This window comes from Alosa sapidissima, chromosome 1, assembly GCF_018492685.1.
Source record: "Alosa sapidissima isolate fAloSap1 chromosome 1, fAloSap1.pri, whole genome shotgun sequence".
NCBI lineage: Eukaryota > Metazoa > Chordata > Actinopteri > Clupeiformes > Clupeidae > Alosa > Alosa sapidissima.
The window spans coordinates 50,522,027-50,542,613 of record NC_055957.1 but is presented as its reverse complement, the minus strand read 5'-3'; the positions used below and the strand labels follow the sequence as shown (position 1 = coordinate 50,542,613).

At 40.0% G+C, this 20,587-nt stretch overlaps 2 protein-coding genes and 1 long non-coding RNA gene across 3 annotated transcripts; all 3 read left to right on the top strand.

Annotated features, from left to right (window-relative positions):
• Positions 1–5,104: 5,104 nt before the first annotated feature.
• Positions 5,105–7,357, top strand: LOC121677521 (aquaporin FA-CHIP-like). Its single transcript, XM_042056280.1, has 4 exons — positions 5,105–5,607; positions 6,173–6,334; positions 6,460–6,540; positions 6,790–7,357. Exons 1-4 carry the CDS (start codon positions 5,242–5,244, stop codon positions 6,967–6,969), a joined length of 789 nt encoding a protein of 262 aa, XP_041912214.1. The 5' UTR covers positions 5,105–5,241; the 3' UTR covers positions 6,970–7,357.
• A 1,278-nt stretch (positions 7,358–8,635) lies between these two features.
• aqp1a.2 (aquaporin 1a (Colton blood group), tandem duplicate 2) lies at positions 8,636–12,065 on the top strand. The gene is made up of 4 exons (XM_042093382.1): positions 8,636–9,205; positions 9,363–9,527; positions 11,421–11,501; positions 11,744–12,065. The coding sequence occupies exons 1-4, from the start codon at positions 8,840–8,842 to the stop codon at positions 11,933–11,935; spliced, it is 804 nt and encodes a 267-aa protein (XP_041949316.1). The 5' UTR covers positions 8,636–8,839; the 3' UTR covers positions 11,936–12,065.
• A 4,550-nt stretch (positions 12,066–16,615) lies between these two features.
• On the top strand, positions 16,616–19,902 carry LOC121709789. Its single transcript, XR_006032032.1, has 3 exons — positions 16,616–16,975; positions 17,772–17,872; positions 19,153–19,902. It is a non-coding gene; the product is annotated as an uncharacterized LOC121709789 (long non-coding RNA).
• Positions 19,903–20,587: the final 685 nt, after the last annotated feature.

The window sequence follows — 20,587 nt, the reverse complement described above, 5'->3', positions numbered from 1 at the left end:
ATATTTTTAGCAAAACTGCTATAAATGATTAGCTAGGTTAGCTAAGCCACATGGTTAGCATAGTTACCATTGTTAGCATGCTAGTTAGCATAGTTAGCATAACAACTAAAAATGATTAGCTAGGTTAGCTAAGTCACATGGTTAGCATAGTTAGCATAACTATTAAAAATGATAAGCTAGGTTAGCTAAGTCACATGGTTAACATAGTTAGCATAACTGCTAAATATGAATAGCTAAGTTAGCTAAGTCACATGGTTAGCATGCTTAATATTTTAGCACAACTGCTATAAATTATTAGCTAAGTTAGCTAAGTCACATAGTTATTATTGTTAGCATAGTTAACAGCATTAACATTATTAACATTTTTTTAAAAACTGCTAGAAAACATTAGCTAAATTAATTAAGTAACTTGGTTAGCATTATTATCTTTGTTAACATAGTTAACATAACTGCTAGCAAACATTAGAGCCATTCCAACTGTCAGTTATCGTCAACTATCTACCTAAATAATTTAACCATTTAAACTATCCACCTATTTAACTCTTCAGTCATTCCAACTATATTAAACCTCATCTACCTAGCAAATAATTTAACCATATAAACTATCCACCTATTTAACTGTTCAGTCATTCCAACTATATTAAACCTCATCTACCTAGCAACCAATATAGTTTGTTTTTACTCTGTATGATATTTTACCTCATATTTTTGCATTTTCATGCACTTGTATTTCCTTCAGGAAATGCTTTTCTAGTTACAGTGCATGAAAATGCACTGTACTGTTCTTCCAAGGCAACAACAACAACAACTTCTTATTATTTATTCCGCTTACCACTTTTTCCATACGCAATTTCTCTTGAACAGTTTAACTTAGAAACTTCATTCAAACTTTGTAACGTAGGTATTCAAACGGACCAAACTGCTATGTCTTTTCAACTTTGAAACTTTTATACTTTTTAAACTATTAAAGAAAAACTTTTTAAAAATCCCCATAGACTTAACATTGCCGATTGTGACATCATAATACGGCCATTAACCCTTTAGGCGCCAGAGGGTTTTTTTTCTCGAAACGTTCGATTTTGACATCTTCATTTCAAAAGGCTATATCTTAAAAGTGATAAGAGATAGAGACTTTCTGTAAATTACAGAAATATTAAGGTTGACCCAAAGTTCATGTAGGGATTAAATGTTTATATCTAATTTGCATATTATGACGTCATATGGTGGCGGCCATCTTGGATTATAGAATTTTCATGAAAAGTCGCATGTTTGAATGATAAAATGCACCACTTCTTTCTCCCCAAAATGTCCCTCACCTTCTGTATGCTATATTGCACAATACTGAATGCTCAGGTAAATACTAAGTAGTAAATAAACTATGTAAATCATTACTAATAAATGGCAGAAACAAACCAAATGCATGTAGCAGTAGGCGCCTTTTGCTGTAGAGATTTTCCATTTACTACATACAGTAGGCACTCTGATTCCATGTATGGGGCACATATATATTATTCAGATGACACACAAACACAAGTAGACAAGACCTGTTTAGTTCAAAAGCTCACTTGCCATGGCAAGGCACAGATCAGGAGTGAGATGACGAGACAAGACAAGAGACAATGTTAGTATTTGTTTTCTTTTTGTAGTTTTTGTTGATGTTTTTTGTTGTTGTTTTTTTCTTAGCTGACAAAGACACACACATCACAAGGACATGAACACACAAAAAAGAACACATATATGTCCTAAATGGTCAGGGAAATAGATAATCAACAGTGTAAATCATTACTAATAAATGGCTGACAATTTTTTTTTTTTTATGTAGCAGGCCTTTTGCTGTAGAGATAATGACTATCCATATCCATATCCTATCCATACAGTGCCGGCATTCCCATCATCTTGTGATAGACTATGCATGGCCTAATGGCTCTCCTGCCCCGTGTCACCACCTCTGCTCCTGTTGCGAGCAGCATGGCCAGATCTGCCTCGCGCTAGCGTCGAGTGGAGAGAATTTGCGCAGCTCGGACTAGGCCTACTGTCATTCTCATTGCAACTCCCCACACTGCCTCTACGTTCCCCCCTAACTGTCCTATGAGCACTTCGACCTCGCCTAACATACCCAGTGGCATTAGACAAAGGCTCCACCACGTTACTGTCGCCGCGACTGCGGAGAGGCACACGTTCAAAAGACAGAAGCTAGCGCTATGGACATTAGGCTACCTTCAGCCTCGTTCGCCACACCACTAACACCCTGCTAACTTCCCGATGAACACTCCGAACCCGTGAAACATTATTCCCACCAGTGACATTGGGCAAACGATTCAACGTTTGTGCTTGGTGTAAGCTAAACTATGGAGTAAACTTTCACTTTGTCCAGCTGCATCATTGCAAGGCAGGGACGCATCTGAAGCCTCACTAAACGAATCACCGTCATTTTCTGAAGGCAGATATTCCCCTTCAGAATCAGGGTCCGCGAATAGAAGACCCAACACTTAATTTCGGGTAAACTTTTTTGATGCCATTAGACGATAATCTAATGCAAATACTCGCTGACGTTGACAATATCGCTCTGACAAAGTGGCTCACACACACACTAGCTCCGATATATCACGCACTGATTCAATGCGCTGTAGCTCGAAAGTTTTGTTTAAAGCCTGCCTATTTTTCGACTCGGGGATGACGTATGACATGTCTGCCATCTAGTGGAGTGGAGGTCGAACGAAATATGACACCCTATTTGACTAAATCGCCCGTTTTATTCAGTACCGCATCTTGTCGACTAAAGTCGACCGTGGCGCCTAGAGGGTTAAGCAATTAGAATCCTATGGCAGGTGTTCAGGTCACCTGGATCAACTGCCAGTCTCAGGCTTTAAGCATACAAACTGGCCTTATTAAGACTACACATCCTGTTCAACTGCTTCCTCTGCCAAAAAACTGTTTCAAAATAAAAGTCCTCACTACAATATTTCACTGTTAAACAATTTAACCCTTTAAACTACTGAACTTTTCAACTGTTCAGCCATTGTAACTGTTACTTGTCATCAACTATGACTCCTACCCACTATAGCTATTTAGCATAGTTAGCATTGATAGCGTTGTTAGCATTTTTAGCAAAACTGCTAAAAATGATTAGCTAAGTTAGCTAAGTAACATGGTTAGCATAGTTAGCATGTTAGCATAACTGCTAAAAATGATTAGCTAGGTTAGCTAAGTAACATGGTTAGCATGTTAGCATTGCTAGCATGCTAGTTAGCATAGTTAGCATAACTGTTAAAAATGATTAGCTAAGTTAGCTAAGTCACATGGTTAACATAGTTAGCATTTTAACATAGTTAGCATGCTAGTTAGCATAGTAACTTTGTTAGCATTATTATCTTTGTTAACATAGTTAGCATAACTACTAGCAAACATTAGAGCCATTCCAACTGTCAGTTATCGTCAACTATCTACCTAAATAATTTAACCATTGAAAGTATCCACCTATTTAACTGTTCAGTCATTCCAACTATATTAAACCTCATCTACCTAGCAAATAATTTAACCATATAAACTATCCACCTATTTAACTGTTCAGTCATTCCAACTATATTAAACCTCATCTACCTAGCAACCAATATAGCTTATTTTTACTCTGTACGATATTTTACATCATATTTTTTGTATTTTCATGCACTGTATTTCCTTCAGGAAATGCTTTTCTAGTTATATTTTATTGCTCCACAATATATTGTGTTAGTTGTTTACTTTTGGTTTTGCTATTAATGTATGAGGGGCATTGCTTTGACAGGGTGGGGGCATTTTACCCCACCCTTGGGGGGCATTTTACCCCACCGCTGGGGCAAAATGCCCCTTTTGCTCAATTTTTGTTGTTGTTGAAATACTAATTAACTGTTAACTCTGGACAATTTTCATATTTGGTTTATAATTCATGACATTGTCCCTCAAAACTAAGATAGCAATTCTACACATATTTAGCTTTTTGTTTCACAGAAATATCACATTTAAGGGGGGCGTTTTCCCCCACTCTACCCTATATTGTTTCCCTCATGCAAGCATCATACATTGGTAGGAAATGGAGAAAAAAAAATACATGTTTTTTAATGAAGTTTAATTTGAATGCCTGAAGGATTCAGGAAACACAATACCAGCTTTTTTGGCGAGCAGATAGGCGTAGCCTAAATCACTGATCTGTTGATCTTTAACAGATAGAAAGAAGGCTACGATAGCTTTTGGCCACGTTATATTCAAATTTGACTATACAATACTCAGTGCTATACAGTCTCTGCTCTGTTTCTATGGAAGTTCCAAAAATTAACGTTGTTGTCAAGTGTCGTTAAACAATTAAATAGCATTCAACAGGTTGAAGCGGAGCTTTGATACCAACGTTATCGATTCGTTTCAGTTTCTCTCGCGCAGGCGCCTGCATTGAATGAACGCTCATACCACCACTTTATTGTATGGCTCCATGTTTAATGACATCGATAGCAGAAACGTTTGTTTTCTTTTTTTGTCGGTCCGCGGTATTTTGATCAACTGCGCAGCAAATTATCAGACGAAGCACCGGGCCTAATTTCACTCCACGACTCCGCGGACCAGCAGTCTCCACGTTGCGGACCCACATCAAAACAAAACTATTTCCTGATTGGTTGAGACATCCTATTTTCTTATTGGCCGATAGGTTAGTAACTATGAGCCCACAGACAGCAACGTTGTGTGACACGTTTGTAAAATATAGCCCTTAGAAATTTCTGTGCGGGCAAGTTAATCATTTCTCGGAGTGAGAAATGCCATGTGTGGCGTGAGCGTGTGAAGACACTGAAATGCGTGTGTCTCACGCTCAATGCGTGAGACTTGAGAGGTCTGTCCTAGATTCTGGATTAATCTGGATTTTAGAGATCAGTTCCAAATGTAATGGGTTTTTCCAAGGCCATGCGTCCTTCAACCAAGTTTCATGAAAAGCAGGTTGCAAACTTTCCCATACCCTAATCCTGCTGAAATAATAATTTAAAAAAAACACAGGTGCAACAGTTTTATAACTGAAGCTGCTAATTGGACTGCGAGACGAGACTAGCTGCACCTGTTAGCAATCCGCGCAGCTTCTCCGCCAGAAGATTTAAATATCTGCGCTCGCGAAGTTGATCCACTTACTAATCTGTCTGTGTTGTGTGAGTGCTCCTTGGCCCATGTCTTTTCCACTTTCCATTTCCATCTGGTTTTAACTAAAAACAACTGGTAGCCTAAAGCATGGCGAGCGAGGTAAAAACTTCGGCATTCTGGCGCGCTGTCCTGGGAGAGTTGGTTGGAATGATCCTTTTCGTATTCATTGGCATCACGGCTGCTATCGGAAACCAGAACAACAACGGCCCCGACCAGGAGGTCAAGGTGGCACTAGCGTTTGGGTTGGCCATTGCCACGCTCGCGCAAAGTCTGGGGCACGTCAGCGGGGCACACCTCAATCCAGCCGTGACCCTGGGCCTGCTGGTCAGCTGCCAGATCAGTGTTCTCCGTGCTGTGTTCTATATCGCCGCTCAGATGCTAGGGGCTGTCTTAGCCAGTGCTGTTATTTTAGGACTAAGGCCAGCCAGCATTAATGCTTTAGGCTTGAACCAGGTAGGCCTATATGAAACAAACGTGCACGGAATCTATACAAATGTTTGCTTGTTTATTTGAAGATAATTTGATGCATAACTGTCTTAAATAATTTCTGAACAGGTTGTATATGTGGGTCAGGTTAAATTTCAAGGCCTTGTAATCATTTTATGCCTGCCTTTTGTGGAAAACTTTACAGCTATGAGTTATTTTTTTCACATCACAATTTGAATTTGTTTACAATAAATAACTGGTCATGTGGAGCTGGGGGAGGGGGGGCACTTTAATTGATGTGTGATTTTAAGATGGGAGGGGGGGGCACTTTAATTGATGTGTGATTTTAAGACGGGGGGGGGGGGGGGGGGGGGGGCATTGAAATACGTGTTTCATGTATTTTAATTGATGGGGGGGGCATTGAAATACGTGTTAAATGTATTTTAATTGATGTGTGATTTTAAGATGTTTGCCACAAAAGTGTGTGTGGTTGAGTTTGTATTCATTTCAGAAGGTGAATGATTGTGTGTGTGTGTGTGTGTGTGTGTGTGTGTATAATAAGCTTTTTCTCTCCCTCCCTCTTTGAACACAGCTGAATGGAGTCACCGCTGCTCAAGGCTTTGGCATAGAGTTCCTGCTCACTCTCCAGCTTGTGCTATGCGTCATTGCCACCACAGATAAAGGGCGATGTGATGTTAGCGGTTCAGCACCGCTGGCCATTGGTCTCTCTGTGGGCCTCGGACACCTGGGAGGCGTGAGTAAATGCTGCTTTGACCATTAACAAGAGGCTTGTGAAACCTGCTTTCTTTACCTCATGCAGATTCAGCAAATGTGTTATGCCCTCTGTATATGGGGTTCTGTGCCTTCTTTTCATTACAGTTAAGTTATACAGGGTGTGGCATTAACCCTGCTCGTTCTTTCGGGCCAGCAGTCATGTTAAAGAACTTCGACTACCACTGGGTAGGTGTGTGTGTGTGTGTGTGTGTGTGCATTGGTGCGTTCCTCTGTGCCTTCACTATTGGGAGTGACATGAAAATGTTGACTAGCAGATGTGCCAGAGTAAGTTTATGGCAAAGTAGTTTGTAGTCTTCAAAGGAGGTGCTCTCAAAGTGGAAATAAAGCATCCCCCCCCCCCCCCCCAAACAGACACAGTATTTAAAGTTTTGTGCTCATGTGTTCAAAAAATCTCAAAACCTTTCTTGTTTTAAGGTATACTGGGCTGGTCCCATGAGTGGGGGTATTGTGGCTGCCCTCCTCTACAACCTGCTTGTGTGTCCTAACATTGGCAACCTTCCCAAGAATCTCAAGGTCTTGTGCCACGGTGATTGTGCAAGTGAGCGAGAACCTCTGCTGGATGGTGCTGAGGGAGACCAGTGGACCAAGCAGTGAAAACATATGCACATTTCAGGAGCCTGATTTTGTGAAAATGGCAATAAAAAAGGAATAGGAGCAAATGTTGTTGAATGTGTCTGCATCTATTTAACCGCAACATTTGGAAAGGGAAGGTGGCTGCTTTTGCCGTCAGCCTTCATAGCTCAACAGGTTGAATGTTGTATTGTGACCGACTGTCACAATGTGAAAAAACATGGACTTTCTGACACCACAAATGTCATTCTGATTGATTTAATAGAAGCCTAACCATTACTATGAAACATCTTCATTCAGAAGTCCAATATAAATGTGTATGTATTCCTCTAATGCATCAAGGGGTAGACATCAGTTACCAGCGATGTAGTTCATGGAGAGTACATCAAAACATCAGCAGAAGGCATTTTGACCACGGAATGGAGAATGGAGAGTGCTGTCAAATTATTATGACCGCTGCGCAGCGAAGCGGCGTTTATATAGGTTTAGTCAGATATTTATTTTTTTTTTTTTTTCCCTTTTTCACATGGCCAAATTTCCGTCAAGGATTCCCGGGATCCTGAAAGACCGGGGTACACGAAACTTGGTGGGCATGTATCCCCACATGGATAGCATGGAACCATCGTTTTTCGTTTTGATCTGTAGCCCCCCCGCTGGACTGGACCCCCTGAAAGGAGGGTAGGGCAGATACAGTTTTCTGTGAATATCTCGAAAACCGTAGGGTTTAGGAGGACCACCTTTTTTTGTATGTTGATCTCAAGGGGCCATGTCAACCCATCCCATTACCACTTATTTCATGTATAGCGCCACCTAGTTAAAAATTAAAAAGCTGAAAATTAGGTGTTTTCATCACAATATCTCTGGCTGACATGGTCAAAACTGCACAAATTGAAAGTGTAGGATCATTATGACACCCTCCGAATGCATGCCAAGTTTCGTGAACTTCCGTTCATAGGGGGCCTTACAATAAAATCATTTATGTGTACATTTAGTGACCGTACACCAACAGAGTTTTCTGTGAATATCTTGAGAACCATAGGGCCAAGGATGACCAATTCTTTGCGTATGTTTGCCTCCAGGGGTCATGTTAACCCATTCCATATGCACACATGTGCATAAACAGATACACACACACACACATACATTCACAGTAATCATACGTATGACACATACTCACACAGTAGACATATGTACGCATGCATGCACATGCACACACACAGGCACATACGCAGGCATACACACACACACACATAAACATGTACACGCACACATGCACATAATTCAAGAATTTCTCAGAATTATGAACAGGCAAGATGGGGGTGGGGTTGTATAAAATTAATTTTACATGTGAAATCTATGAACTAACTCATGTTTTGGTACTTGTTGTCTAGCAGATACTGTACCATTGAGAATTGAGTGTGCATAATGCAATTTAGTGACAGTTAGAATCATATATGCCTTTCAGTGCAATTTATTTTTGTGGAAAAAATGTACTGGATTGGGCGGCGGTCATATTTTGTACTGCTCTGCGGTACATCTAGTTAGCATCAGGTCGGACTCATTATGAAACATTTTTACTTATAAATGTTTTTATTATAACATTTTATTACACTATATTTTTTATTATGGTAATAAAGCCTACAATTGCATCTATCAAGAACTCCAAAGATTTATGGAGCCATTTCAGAATTGCGAGATAATATACAAAATATCTCCTGTTCAAGCCTTGCGCAGTATGATGTTTCGGCTTTGACTAGTCGAGAACCCACATGCTCAGTGTTTGTGGGTGCAAAAGTTGAGAGGTGCAACTGTCAGCAGTGCTATAGATGGTTGTTCATGCAGGGCAGACTTTTGTTTTTCAAGTTGTGTTAGAAGAAGCTACAACGGCCTGGCCATGGTGAGCGAGGTGAAAAGCTGGTCGTTTTGGAGGGCTGTCTTTGCAGAGTTCGTCGGAATGCTCCTCTTTATATTCATTGGCATTGCATCTGCCATTGGAAACAAGAACAATAGCGATCCTGACCAGGAGGTCAAGGTGGCGCTGGCGTTTGGTTTGGCCATTGCCACACTCGCCCAAAGCCTAGGGCACGTTAGCGGGGCACACCTCAATCCGGCCATCACCCTGGGCCTGCTGGTCAGCTGCCAGATCAGTTTGCTGCGGGCACTGCTGTACATTACTGCTCAGTTGGTGGGGGCTGTCTTAGCCAGTGCCATCATGTACGGACTTCGACCTGATTACAGTAGTTCTTTAGGAGTCAACGCGGTGAGTCACTGCCACACAGATATCCACACGCAATTCAGGTTGTTGCCAGAAATTTACATTTCTGATCCCATGAACTCTATGGCTGTCTAGATTTATTGCAAGAATTGTTATTGTAATTGTCGTAATTGTTTTTTCTGCTCTTCTTTTCTCCCCACAGTTAGCACCTGGGATAAGTCCAGCCCAAGGGTTCGGACTTGAGCTTCTAGGCACCTTCCAGCTGGTCCTGTGTGTGTTGGCCACCACCGATAAAAGGCGCACTGATGTGAATGGCTCAGCTCCCCTTGCAATAGGTCTCTCTGTGGGTCTGGGTCATTTTGCCCTTGTAAGTACACACCATCTAACTGATGACCTGCTACTGTCATTTTTATGAGTATGGGAGTCAGAAAATGAGTCATTTTTATTGAGTATGGGAGTCAGAAAATGCAGTTTAGACATCCATCAACAAAACACTTATTTTACTTGTCGTCTGAGTGTAACGGGACAGTATGTAATGGAACAGAAACGTATCAGTGAAGACATTTCACACAACATTTCCAGGAGTGCATGTTAAGGCTCTGGTTTCTATTAGGGTCACCAAATGGCACATTGTAAAAACAGCATACATCTGCTTGAAATAACTTGAATAAACATGCTTCACAAACTTGGGGGCCAGGATAGTGCTGAAGTAGATAATACCAAAAATAGTGTCAAACGCAAAGTCAAAGAGGACCACTTTAAGAAGGGTCATATTGGATCCTATCAGGTCATGTGAGGGAGAGGGTGTTGAGAAGAGATAAAAATGAAGGAGAAGACAGATTGTGGCTTGTAAAAATGGTGGAAAGGTTTGAGATATTTTGTAGGGAGGAAGGGAGGCACAGGAATGGAGGACAAACAGTTTGTCCTGTGTTTACATAAGCTGTACCTCTACCTAATAAAATGTACAGTATTCAGTCTGTTCACCATCTGAAGATGGTAAAATGATGATGACTATTGTTGACTATGACTATCAAGTCTGTTCACTATCCATCTATTAAGATTGTAAACTCAGTTAAGCAAATATGTCTCTGATTACTCTAATACAGTGTTTCCCAAAGTCTGGGTCGCGACCCACGGGTGGGTCGCAGGAGATTTTATTTGGGTCGCCAGCACAATTTATGTTGTGTTATAGGCCTAACTGATGCCATTTGTCATTTGATACCAGGAAAGCTAACAGTTTTCTATTAGGATGTAGTTTGTTAACTACCACAGTCACGATTTTGTCATAAAAGCTCATGAAACTGGCGCATGAAACTGGGGGACGAACGCATCGCAGAGGGGGTGCCAGAGCATGGATATCTACCTCTCAAAATGAAACCGTTCTGTGGGGCGCCTGCCATGTACCTCGCAGTTGCAAACTACAAGGGACATGAATCCGCCTATTTGCACGAATATTAACAGATAACATCAGATACCACAGATAACTTTACCGATTAAAATCTAGTGACCATGCTGTCAACTAAAGCAGACATCCATAAACCGGACATAAGGCCATTACATTTGCATGTAGATAGTTTCGATTTTAGATGCCATCTTTAAAGGTAGCAACCTCCTCACATTCTTATTTCTGATTTAAAATGCACAACAGTGCATTATATTAGGCTACAATTTAAATGGACATTTTAAACACATTATTTCTCTCGTTTTCTACCTCGCTAACTCCAAAGTAAAGGCGCATTCTTCCGGCTACTGCGCAAAAGCCTCTTGTTCTGATATAACGACTATACAATATAATATTATACAACAATACAATATAACGACTTGAGTTATTTGCTGTTTACATCGGAATTGACGTCCACAGTGTTATGGACCCATTTGTCTGCAACGCGACGTAGCCTACAACATTTTTTTTAGAAATACAGGAAGAGCTTACTATGCTGACGAATGATGACTGCGCAACATCAGAGAATTTCCCCAATCTTTTCAGTAGTCATTTCCAACTTTTCACGCTGATGGTGCTCAAAATGCAACACAACCGTGTTCAAAGCAGGATCTATCTGTCTAGATCCTAGGCTATAGCAATGCATAGTTGGGGAAGGCATAGAAAAGTTGGAGAACCTGTGGCCTAAAACAATATTGGTGGTGAAATGGGTCGCGATGGTCTGTCATTTTTAAAAAGTGGGTCCCCAGAAAAAAAGTTTGGGAAACACTGCTCTAATATACAACTTCAAAACCTCTTTACCATGAACTCTTTCTGCAGATCAGCTACACTGGGTGTGGTATCAATCCTGCCCGTTCCTTTGGGCCTGCAGTCGTTGTGGAGTCATTTGAAAACCACTGGGTGAGTACATATGAAGAGTTTGTTTCCAAAACGCTATATCTCCATTTTTAAAAACATTAAAAAGTCAGGCTATTTAATTGTGTATTTATGAGAATGGTGGATATAGCGTTTTAGGACCAAACTCTTCATATGGTCTGAAACACTGTGTGTATTTACTTTCAAGCTTCACCTCAAATGTGCATTCAGGGAAAATGTATGCCCATTCTTATTTTTTTATTAATTCTATCATTTGTGTAACGTAGGTGTACTGGATAGGCCCTATATGCGGAGGGGTTACAGCAGCTCTGGTCTATGACTTCCTGATATACCCTAAACGAGAGGACTTATCCACACGGATGACTGTACTGACCAACGGAGAGGACGCTGAGTCCACTCAGCAGTTCGCCGTATTAGAGGGAACAGAGATTGCTGGTCAGTGGCCTAGCAGGCAATGACGAAATTGCTCCATTGTCTCCATGTGTGGATAAAGCCATATGCTGTCGTGTCAGTCTTAAAATTAAGATGATGGCAGTCTTCACTTATGTTGTAATGTTCAAAACTGTAGTAAATCATCCCCCCTTTTAATGTTTTTATTTGTTATTCTTTACATGTATTTTCTTGATTTGGTACCTCAGTCTTTTAATATCAGTGCTATCTGTTTACATTCTTCTGTAGAATAGATTGATACTGGAATTATGAGGATTTCAATAGAATTGAAATAAATGACTTAATGAATGTTTTTGTTATTGTTTTTATATATCCTAACAGCAAGATTTGCAAAACGTATTAAAAAAAAAAACATGATCGCTATAATTATGGTGAAAGAATATTAAAAAATATGTTTTCCCCATCACACCAATGCTGTCTCAAGTACGATGCAATCTGCAATCTTAGTTTAAAAATGAAACTTCCTGTGTTTTGAGTGACAGTCATTTAACAAAGCTGGAAGGTCTCCAAAGCCCCCTCTTAACCTCACCGCAGGGTTCCCAGAAGGTAAAGATATAATTCAATGCAAGGGTAGATGTATGTGCGTATAAGTTTAAAAAGGGAAAGAACACTTAGAACAACAGTAACAAGAAGTGTACCTGCTGACATAATAGAAATCGGCAGGCTTTAATTTCCTTGCTGGCACTTTCACACTTCATTGTATAGAGGACATGGGTGGGCTCACGTACTCTTTAAATTGGAATTTAATAGCCCCCACCCCACCCCATGTACTAATCACTATAGTGCTAAAGAACTGCCATATCAACGCTTTACCTAACATAACTCGGAAAGATACAGTGGGCGGACAGAGCATTGATCCATTGGTTGTTTTTGGCTGCACTTTTGAGGTAATGGAAGGAAAGTGTTGGAAAGGACTCCTACCTGATTGCATTATTTACCACAGCTAGACCAAAAGGAAGGATGTAGTAAGAATTACAAAATACCGTGTTGTTCTGTATCAAGGTTGACTAATGTTTTGTATTGTTTTATAAAGGAATATGTTCGTGGAGTGTGTCTCTCCAATGAATTTTGGCATTTACAATTGACCACACCTTACAAATTGTGGTCCACACAGGCCTCAAAGCCTGTTTTTTTTTTACACCCATTGTTTCAACTACATCACCTGACGTCTACGGTGTCTGAAAACAAATAGTGGGTTGACTAGACGTATAGTAGCTTATCTTGACAAAGTTTACCCAAGGTGCGTTAAAAAGTTAGTCAAGAAAAATAGGCCAGTTTCCTCCTCTCTTTGTTTTCCACCGAATCTGACAGAAGCTGTCAAATGACCAATTGCTCTCCATTGTCAAAGTCTCATGTGTCAACACGTCTGGGCCCCTTAAAGCATAGATGGACTTAAACACATGGACAGGTCTGTCAATAACATCCTCTTATGTCAATTCTACAAAACCTTAACTTCCCCTCATATGTCTCTCAGATCCTCACATTGTGCTGCATGTTTGTTTTCCACATTTGTTTTCCTGTTTCTCTCGGTTACACCTACCCATTTAGCCACTCATCTCCTCTTATTCTCACACCTTTAGCCCTTGTTCTCCTTCAGTCAAACAACAATTTTAAGGCATCCTCCCTCGCTTTTATTTGTGCATCACAGACCATCATCAACGGCCATGCAGAGATGAGCCGGTGAAGTAAGTGAGGGTTGCACACCAAGGTGGATGGAAGAGTTACTCCCCGCACATTCCCTGTGTTGACAAATGGCAGGCCCTTAAAGGAGAGGCAGCAGCATGCCTTCACATCTCCACCCCCCCGTCTGCTCTGTGTCAGCTCTTGGCAATAGGGTTCCTAGTCCAGAGGCAACTGATGAGTGTTCAGTTGCAATGTTTGGGCCCTAGGCATGCACTCAGTAAGACCCAATCCATTGCTAATCCATTACTGAAATTTCTTAGACCCCCCACACACTTTACTGCTCCTCTTGTTTAGAAACAAAGATAGAGGGAGCGAACATGATCACTCAGAACTTTCATAAGAGAGATAATGGCCACAGTAATGATAAACCAGTTACAAATTGTGCCAGTGGGTTGATGTGTTTATATATCCCAGAAAGTTCACCTCTGCAAGCCTCAACTTGAGCCATAAGTTGGTTCCTCTTTCCCAAACACAGAACAACACTCATGTTCACGTTTCAACGACATAACACCCAAAAGTGCAGTTGACAGTTGCTTCTCTTTAGCTGATATGGCAGAAACAAAGTTTTTGTCATTCCGTCAGCAACTTCTGCCCCAACTGTAAAAGCATGGCTGCTCAATGTAACAAGATAGAACATTGCTCTTACCAAACATATAGATAGAAATGTTTTGACATCCAATGTTAAAGGACAACTCCAGTCTAGAACAAATAGGGTCTATTTTGGATGATAATGAGTGTAAACTTTCGGTGGGGACTATGTTAATCGGAGTGGTTGTGAGTAAGACTATGAAAATAATATGCACAATGAAATAGCATCTCAATAACCTTGGGGGCAAGCTTATTACGTTAATCGCTAATTTAAGCCACTGACAAGGCTCAGAATATCATTACACATCTGTGATAGGCTACTGCAGACAGAGGCTACAGAAAGGGTATAAAAAAGGACTGTTTGTCCAGTCAGGACATTACCGGCATTTACACTCCAAAATAGGTTGTTCTTAGACCCGAGTTGTCCTTTCAGCAGGCCAATAGGCTGCTAATTCCAGTCTCTTTGAGTTATTATTGACCATGTGCATCACAGTGCATGGTTTGGAACCAAAGATGAAATTGTAAACAACCAAACCACAACTTCTATCATTTGTGGATGTAGGCTATTGTTCATCATTAGGCCTACTAATTAGGCCTTTCCTAAAATGTTCCATGGTGACACTCTGGTGGCACTGCCTAGATTCTAGGCGCTAGAATATTCAATCATTATCAGAAAGGAGAATGGCAATGATTATCAAGGTCTTAATAGGTGTAAACATATTAGAATAGGTTTTGACAACCTATGGCCTCCTTACACCAAACGACTTTGACAAGATTTGAAAAAGATCAAATTTAAGTCTTTTGAGTAAAGCTTGGATGGGGGGGGGGCATTAGTTAAAAGACTTAATCTTTCAAGAATCTTTCCCAAATCTTGTCAAAGTTGTTTGGTGTAGGGAGACCATTAGGCAACTTGACTCATTTTAATAGTAAGTAAGTCAAATTTATTTTTTATAGCACATTTACACACAGCTTACGCTGACCAAAGTGCTGTTTTCAAAACAGAAATAAAGAATAAAAATAAAATAAGTATACATACACATTTAACAATGAACAGCAGGACACAGAAAGCAAGCATAGCACGTTAGAGGGCAGAGAAAGCCAGAGAGCACAGGTGGGTTTTGAGCCTGGATTTAAAAGCAGTGATGGAGGGGGCAATTCTTCTATCAGGTGGCAGCTTATTCCACAAGCGTGAAGCAGAGACTGCAAAGGCTCATGTCGCCTTTATGCCTTATTAGCTAAGTGCGGGGGATGTGGAGAAGGTATTTGTTGCCATGACGTCTATTGCCGGAAGTCTGACGTGGATTTCAGTCACACCGACGACTACCTAGATTTCAATGGGCGGCCATACCTATTCAGGCCTGAGTACACCGAGGAAGAGCTGCAGGAACAAGATGTAAGGACCAGCAGGGAGAGAGAACAGCCGGCAACAACGTTTCACGCGAGAACCATTTTTTATCTGTAATTAGTTATATGCAACTCCTTTCATTTCTGTGTCACTAGGCTACTCGCTAGGTATTGCCAGAAACAGCCAAGTATCAATGCATTTCCGTGGAATTATAAATTCACAAACTTTCCTCCTTGAACTGAACTCCGGTGCATTTGGTAATCAACTTGTATGGACTTTCCCTACAAGATGGAGGCAACCATAAGGACTTGTAAAACACTTTTTAATAATCTCCTAGTACACTTACTAAGTTATTGATGCTTTGTTTTATGTGTAGGGGCCATATTCATACTGCAGAAGTATGGTGATATTTTGAGCATAAGTGGTTAAATAACATTCCTTTTGGATACTTTGGCAGCCTGCCCCAAGCATTTCCACTGTTAGCCTTTTGGCTAGAGGCCCTGAAGCTGGTCAAACTTGGTACTCCGTTGGTGAACGTAATCAACGGTGTATTCAAGTCATTGTCATGGTGAAATAGACCCTCCCAGCGGGCACCGTGATGTCAATTTGATGTCAAGAATTAGTCAAGGTTTTGACCACCATGTTGAGCATCTATAATTTCATACTATTTTAGCATTACAAGCTATGGCTTGCTTGTGTTTGTAAAGAGGTCCAACAAGGGATCAATCTAACATGTAGTCACTGGTCTATAAAACTTGGGTCAATATGATTGATGTTAAATCAACGTTGATTTGATATCAAGCAAAAGGGCGTCAAAATTATTACATTACATTACATTACACTTGGCTGACGCTTTTTAACCAAAGCGACTAACAACATGGTAAACAGTAAGTTTTAGAACAATTCTCACAATTTTAGGACAGTTTAAAAAAACATTAGAGTACAGTAAGAATAAGTGCGTCGGTGAGTGCTGTTTTTAACAGTTACTTGTCAGTTTAAAACGGCTGGTGAGTGCTAGGATCAGTAAGACTTGTTGTAAGTGTTGCTATGAGAAAATGATATGGAATTGACCACCATATGAGAACCAATAATGTTAATAATCATAATAGTAGTAATAATAGCCCACTAGGCTAATGTTACTATTGTTTTGACACTTCTACCAATCAGTCTGGTAATATAACAGACTAAAAAGCCAACAGTAATCGTTTTCACGATTGTTTTTAACGGATGTTTATCGCCACTTGATAAGCACATGCGCACACACAGCAATACCCATCCCCCTGATCAAATTCAAATTCGCGTAGCACTCTAGAATCTTTGCTGAGTTTGCTCCTTTTCAACTGCAGTCACCAGTGACTTCAGCCGTCACTTTTCTGCCATGCCTCTGACTGAATGTGTAAGCTGTTCAAACTCTGCCGACATCATATTCCAGGTAAGAATTACAGTACTTTTGTATGCCAATTGAAAACGTGAATTTATTCGAAATATATTGTTTTCATAATGGAATGTTAATCAAAGCCGTTAGTCATGTTTAGAATTAGCTAGTGAGCTAACGCTAGCGATGTTAGCTGTTAATGTTAACTTTTCCAGTAACTAACTTCACTATTATGTGGAATATCTGTTTGTTTGAAGTTTGTCTGTTTGTTAGTTTTAGAATGAAATATCAGGCGCAAGTAAGTTAGCTAACGTTATACATTTAAAGTAACGTTAGCTACATTTAAAGTGGCTGTTACCATGCAGGCTAGCAGACACAGATGAAAGTTAACGTTAAAATTAATAACGGTTAACGTTACCTTGCGAACTTCCATGGGACATAGGTAGGTCACATTATTTAAACTTAATACATGTAGTGCTAGTGTTGATACATAATATATGTAGTGTTGCTATAACTGCAAAGAGGTCCAGTATGAATTAAGTAATATATCAGTTATCTACCCACTGATTTACCTGTCATTTAATGGATGTGAATGGGGCAAGTGTGATGGGTGGGTGGCACCTCAATATCATGCCTACAAGTAAAGGGATCTTTAGTTTGTGAAGGGTAGTGTTAGGCTACATGTTCTTCATTTCATAGCCCTTATTTGCCCCTTGTTTGATGTACCTGACTTGCTCTGAGGCATGTGTTAAGATGCATGTGAGTGTAGTAGTGCTTCAGTGATGGTCTTTTCATGTTTTGTGTGTTTTGCAACGTATTTATCTTAGTCTCCCTCTGTTCCCTCTGTTTGCAGGTGGTGTGTTGTGAGGACTGCTGCCCTAAGAACACTAAGTGCATTCTGGAATATTCCAAATGTGTGCCACGTCCAAGCTCGTAAGAGAGTTCACTCACCAGGTAAAGACACAAACACACCCACAATGTTATTTTGAAGTATTAAAAAACATTGTTGTTTTAGAATTTTCGAACAAAATGGTTGGTAATTAGCACGGTTACGAGTATAGTTTACATTCCGGTATGATGGCAGAATTGTCTTTGTGTACTGTGTGCCATAACTATACTATTTAGCATGGTTGTGCACAATGTGCAGCTACTTCAAATACTGTAAGTATTGTAATTTATCTAACACTACCATTATGCGTGGGAAAAAGGTGGGGGTGGGGCGGGGATTGCATGGAAGGGATGCATGCTATTTCAAGAGTTGGACACCCATTCACTTTACTTTTTTAGCACAGTTAATTTGGACTAAATGCATCAGTTTTTCGTGTTTTTTTTTTTTTTTACATGGGTTTCTCTGAATTCCCCATCAAAAACTATACGATAAACTCATATTTTTGTTCAGTCTCTCTCAAATTTGAAGGGTTTGTTACATAAACCATATATTTTATGCATAAAACGTAAAAACTACTGCTAACGTAACGTTAATTTACCCACTGCATTACAGATATTGGTTTGTACCATCACTGTATTCAAGAGTTCGATGATGGAGAAAGTGAACTTTCTTTGAGATGACACCTTTCAAAGATTGTAGCCTTTCCCGAAATAGTCACGCTGCCCCTCCATTTCAATTGTTGATGCGCCGAAAGTAGACCTATCATGCTTATCAAGTGTAACTCTCTGAAGACATCCTTAACTTGTGGGTGTTGGAATTGTTGCTAGGTAGTTCATTTAAGTTCACTCAAAATGTCAGGCCGATTGTATGGTGTGTGCGTCCCATCACTGCTATGGCGCGTTTACATATGGCGCGTTTACATGTTATCTGTCGCTGCCAGCACGTTCTATACTCAGCATCGTCCATCCTTGCAAATGGGTTAAAGTGAGGACATAGAGTTAAGTTGTAAACAATTGTAAAAATGATTGCCATAATCTGATTACACTCAAAAGACGTCTGGTTTTGGTACTATACAAATTAATGTTTTACTTTGTTATTTGTTATGCAATGTTAATGGTATACAGATTAAAACATGTTTTCAGTGTCTCTTTAGCTGAAAACTACTTCCAACACGCATGCCTCTTCCATGAATAGCCGCTCTTAGCCTGGCTAACGTCAGACCTCATTGAGATAGGGTCTGGGATTTAGACATTCATTTTCTCGTATTAGATTTTAGAGGTTTTATACTAGTGCTACAACTAATAACTAATTTTGTTGTATAACTCTCACTCCTCCTTGTCCACAGGTGGCAGCAGTGCGGTGGAGGCAGAGTGGCAGCAGTACGGTGGCGGCAGTGTGGCAGCAGAGCTGGCCTAAACAAAACAGTCTTCAGTCCTTGGAACCGCACCTGGCTCTTTGCCCCAAGAACAGACCTTCCGTCATAGGTGCCTCTGATAGTGCATCACTCACAAGAATGGTAACAAGAATGCACTTAAAGAATGCCCTGGCAGGAGCATCACATATGAATGCTTTCACAGACAGTTGAAGTGCTTTGCCTCCATGAACAATGCCATCTTGCTGTAACTGCTGCAACTCCTGGAGAAAGTCACTTAAGTACTCTTCCATTGAATTTGGTTTAGCAACTCCACAGTAGATGGCCACAATGAAAGGAGCAAAGTTGTGAAAGTTGTGAAAGAATATGGGACCCATTTGGAAGTTGGAGGATTTAAAAAGTGGCACACCATCAACGTTAAAGCACAAATGTAGGTGCTCAACGATTCCTGGATGCTGAGACAAACGTTTGGTTTTGGAGTGGCATTGACGAGAATGGTCAGAAAAATCTACCAAGAAGTTTGTAAATTAAAGGATGGAAAAAGTATGGGATTTTGAAATAGAAAATGTGTAGGAACTCTGTTAAAAGAAACCTTTTCTCTGTCTCTCTCCATTCAACTGGATCTCTCAATGTTCTCAAACATTCCATTACTTGTTATTACATTGTACATGTTGTCATACATTGTTCATATTTGGCCATATTTATTCTGCCCTTATAAGATAACTACTAATACACTGCACATATTTCATTTATATTACTCTAAACCACCTTCTATAAACCAACTGTATACTACTGTCTACACGGCACTATGTCTTGTCCTGTCTATGCACCACCTGTCTATACTTTGTATATCACTTTTCTGCTTTTTTGCACTTCTAGTTAGACACAAACTGCATTTTGTTGTCTTTGTACTTGTATTCTGCACAAATAATCAAAATATATGTCAATAAATGCTGATGTAATTTTGACATCAATGTTTGTCGCATTTATGTTTATTTGACATTGAAGCTTGATATCAAATGATATCAAAACGACATCAACATCTTGACATCAAATAGATGTAGAATTGACATCAAATGCCAACAAAGCTTGACATGGAAATGACATCTTGATGTAGAATAAATGTTGAATTGACATCAAAGCTTGACATGAAATGATATCAGAATAGCATCAAAATGACATCAACATCATGACATCTTGATGTCAAATAAATGTCGAATTGACATCAAAGCTTGACATTGAATGATGTCAGAATAGCATCAAAACGACATCAACATCTTGACGTCAAATAAATGTTGAATTGACATCAAATGCCAACAAAGTATGACATCAAAATAACATCAAAACGACATTGCAGAGGTCAAAATCTTGACATCAGTACATTGACGTCAATACAACTTTCATTCTA

What these genes read in the sequence shown, in the direction of transcription:
- LOC121677521 (XM_042056280.1), top strand. Translation starts at nt 5,242, where the DNA reads ATGGCGAGCGAGGTAAAAACTTCGGCATTCTGGCGCGCTGTCCTGGGA. An exon ending in ATGCTTTAGGCTTGAACCAG is followed by an intron (nt 5,608 to 6,172) that starts GTAGGCCTATAT and finishes CTTTGAACACAG; the next exon opens with CTGAATGGAGTCACCGCTGC. An exon ending in GCCTCGGACACCTGGGAGGC is followed by an intron (nt 6,335 to 6,459) that starts GTGAGTAAATGC and finishes TTTTCATTACAG; the next exon opens with TTAAGTTATACAGGGTGTGG.
- aqp1a.2 (XM_042093382.1), top strand. Translation starts at nt 8,840, where the DNA reads ATGGTGAGCGAGGTGAAAAGCTGGTCGTTTTGGAGGGCTGTCTTTGCA. An exon ending in GTTCTTTAGGAGTCAACGCG is followed by an intron (nt 9,206 to 9,362) that starts GTGAGTCACTGC and finishes TTCTCCCCACAG; the next exon opens with TTAGCACCTGGGATAAGTCC. An exon ending in GTCTGGGTCATTTTGCCCTT is followed by an intron (nt 9,528 to 11,420) that starts GTAAGTACACAC and finishes CTCTTTCTGCAG; the next exon opens with ATCAGCTACACTGGGTGTGG.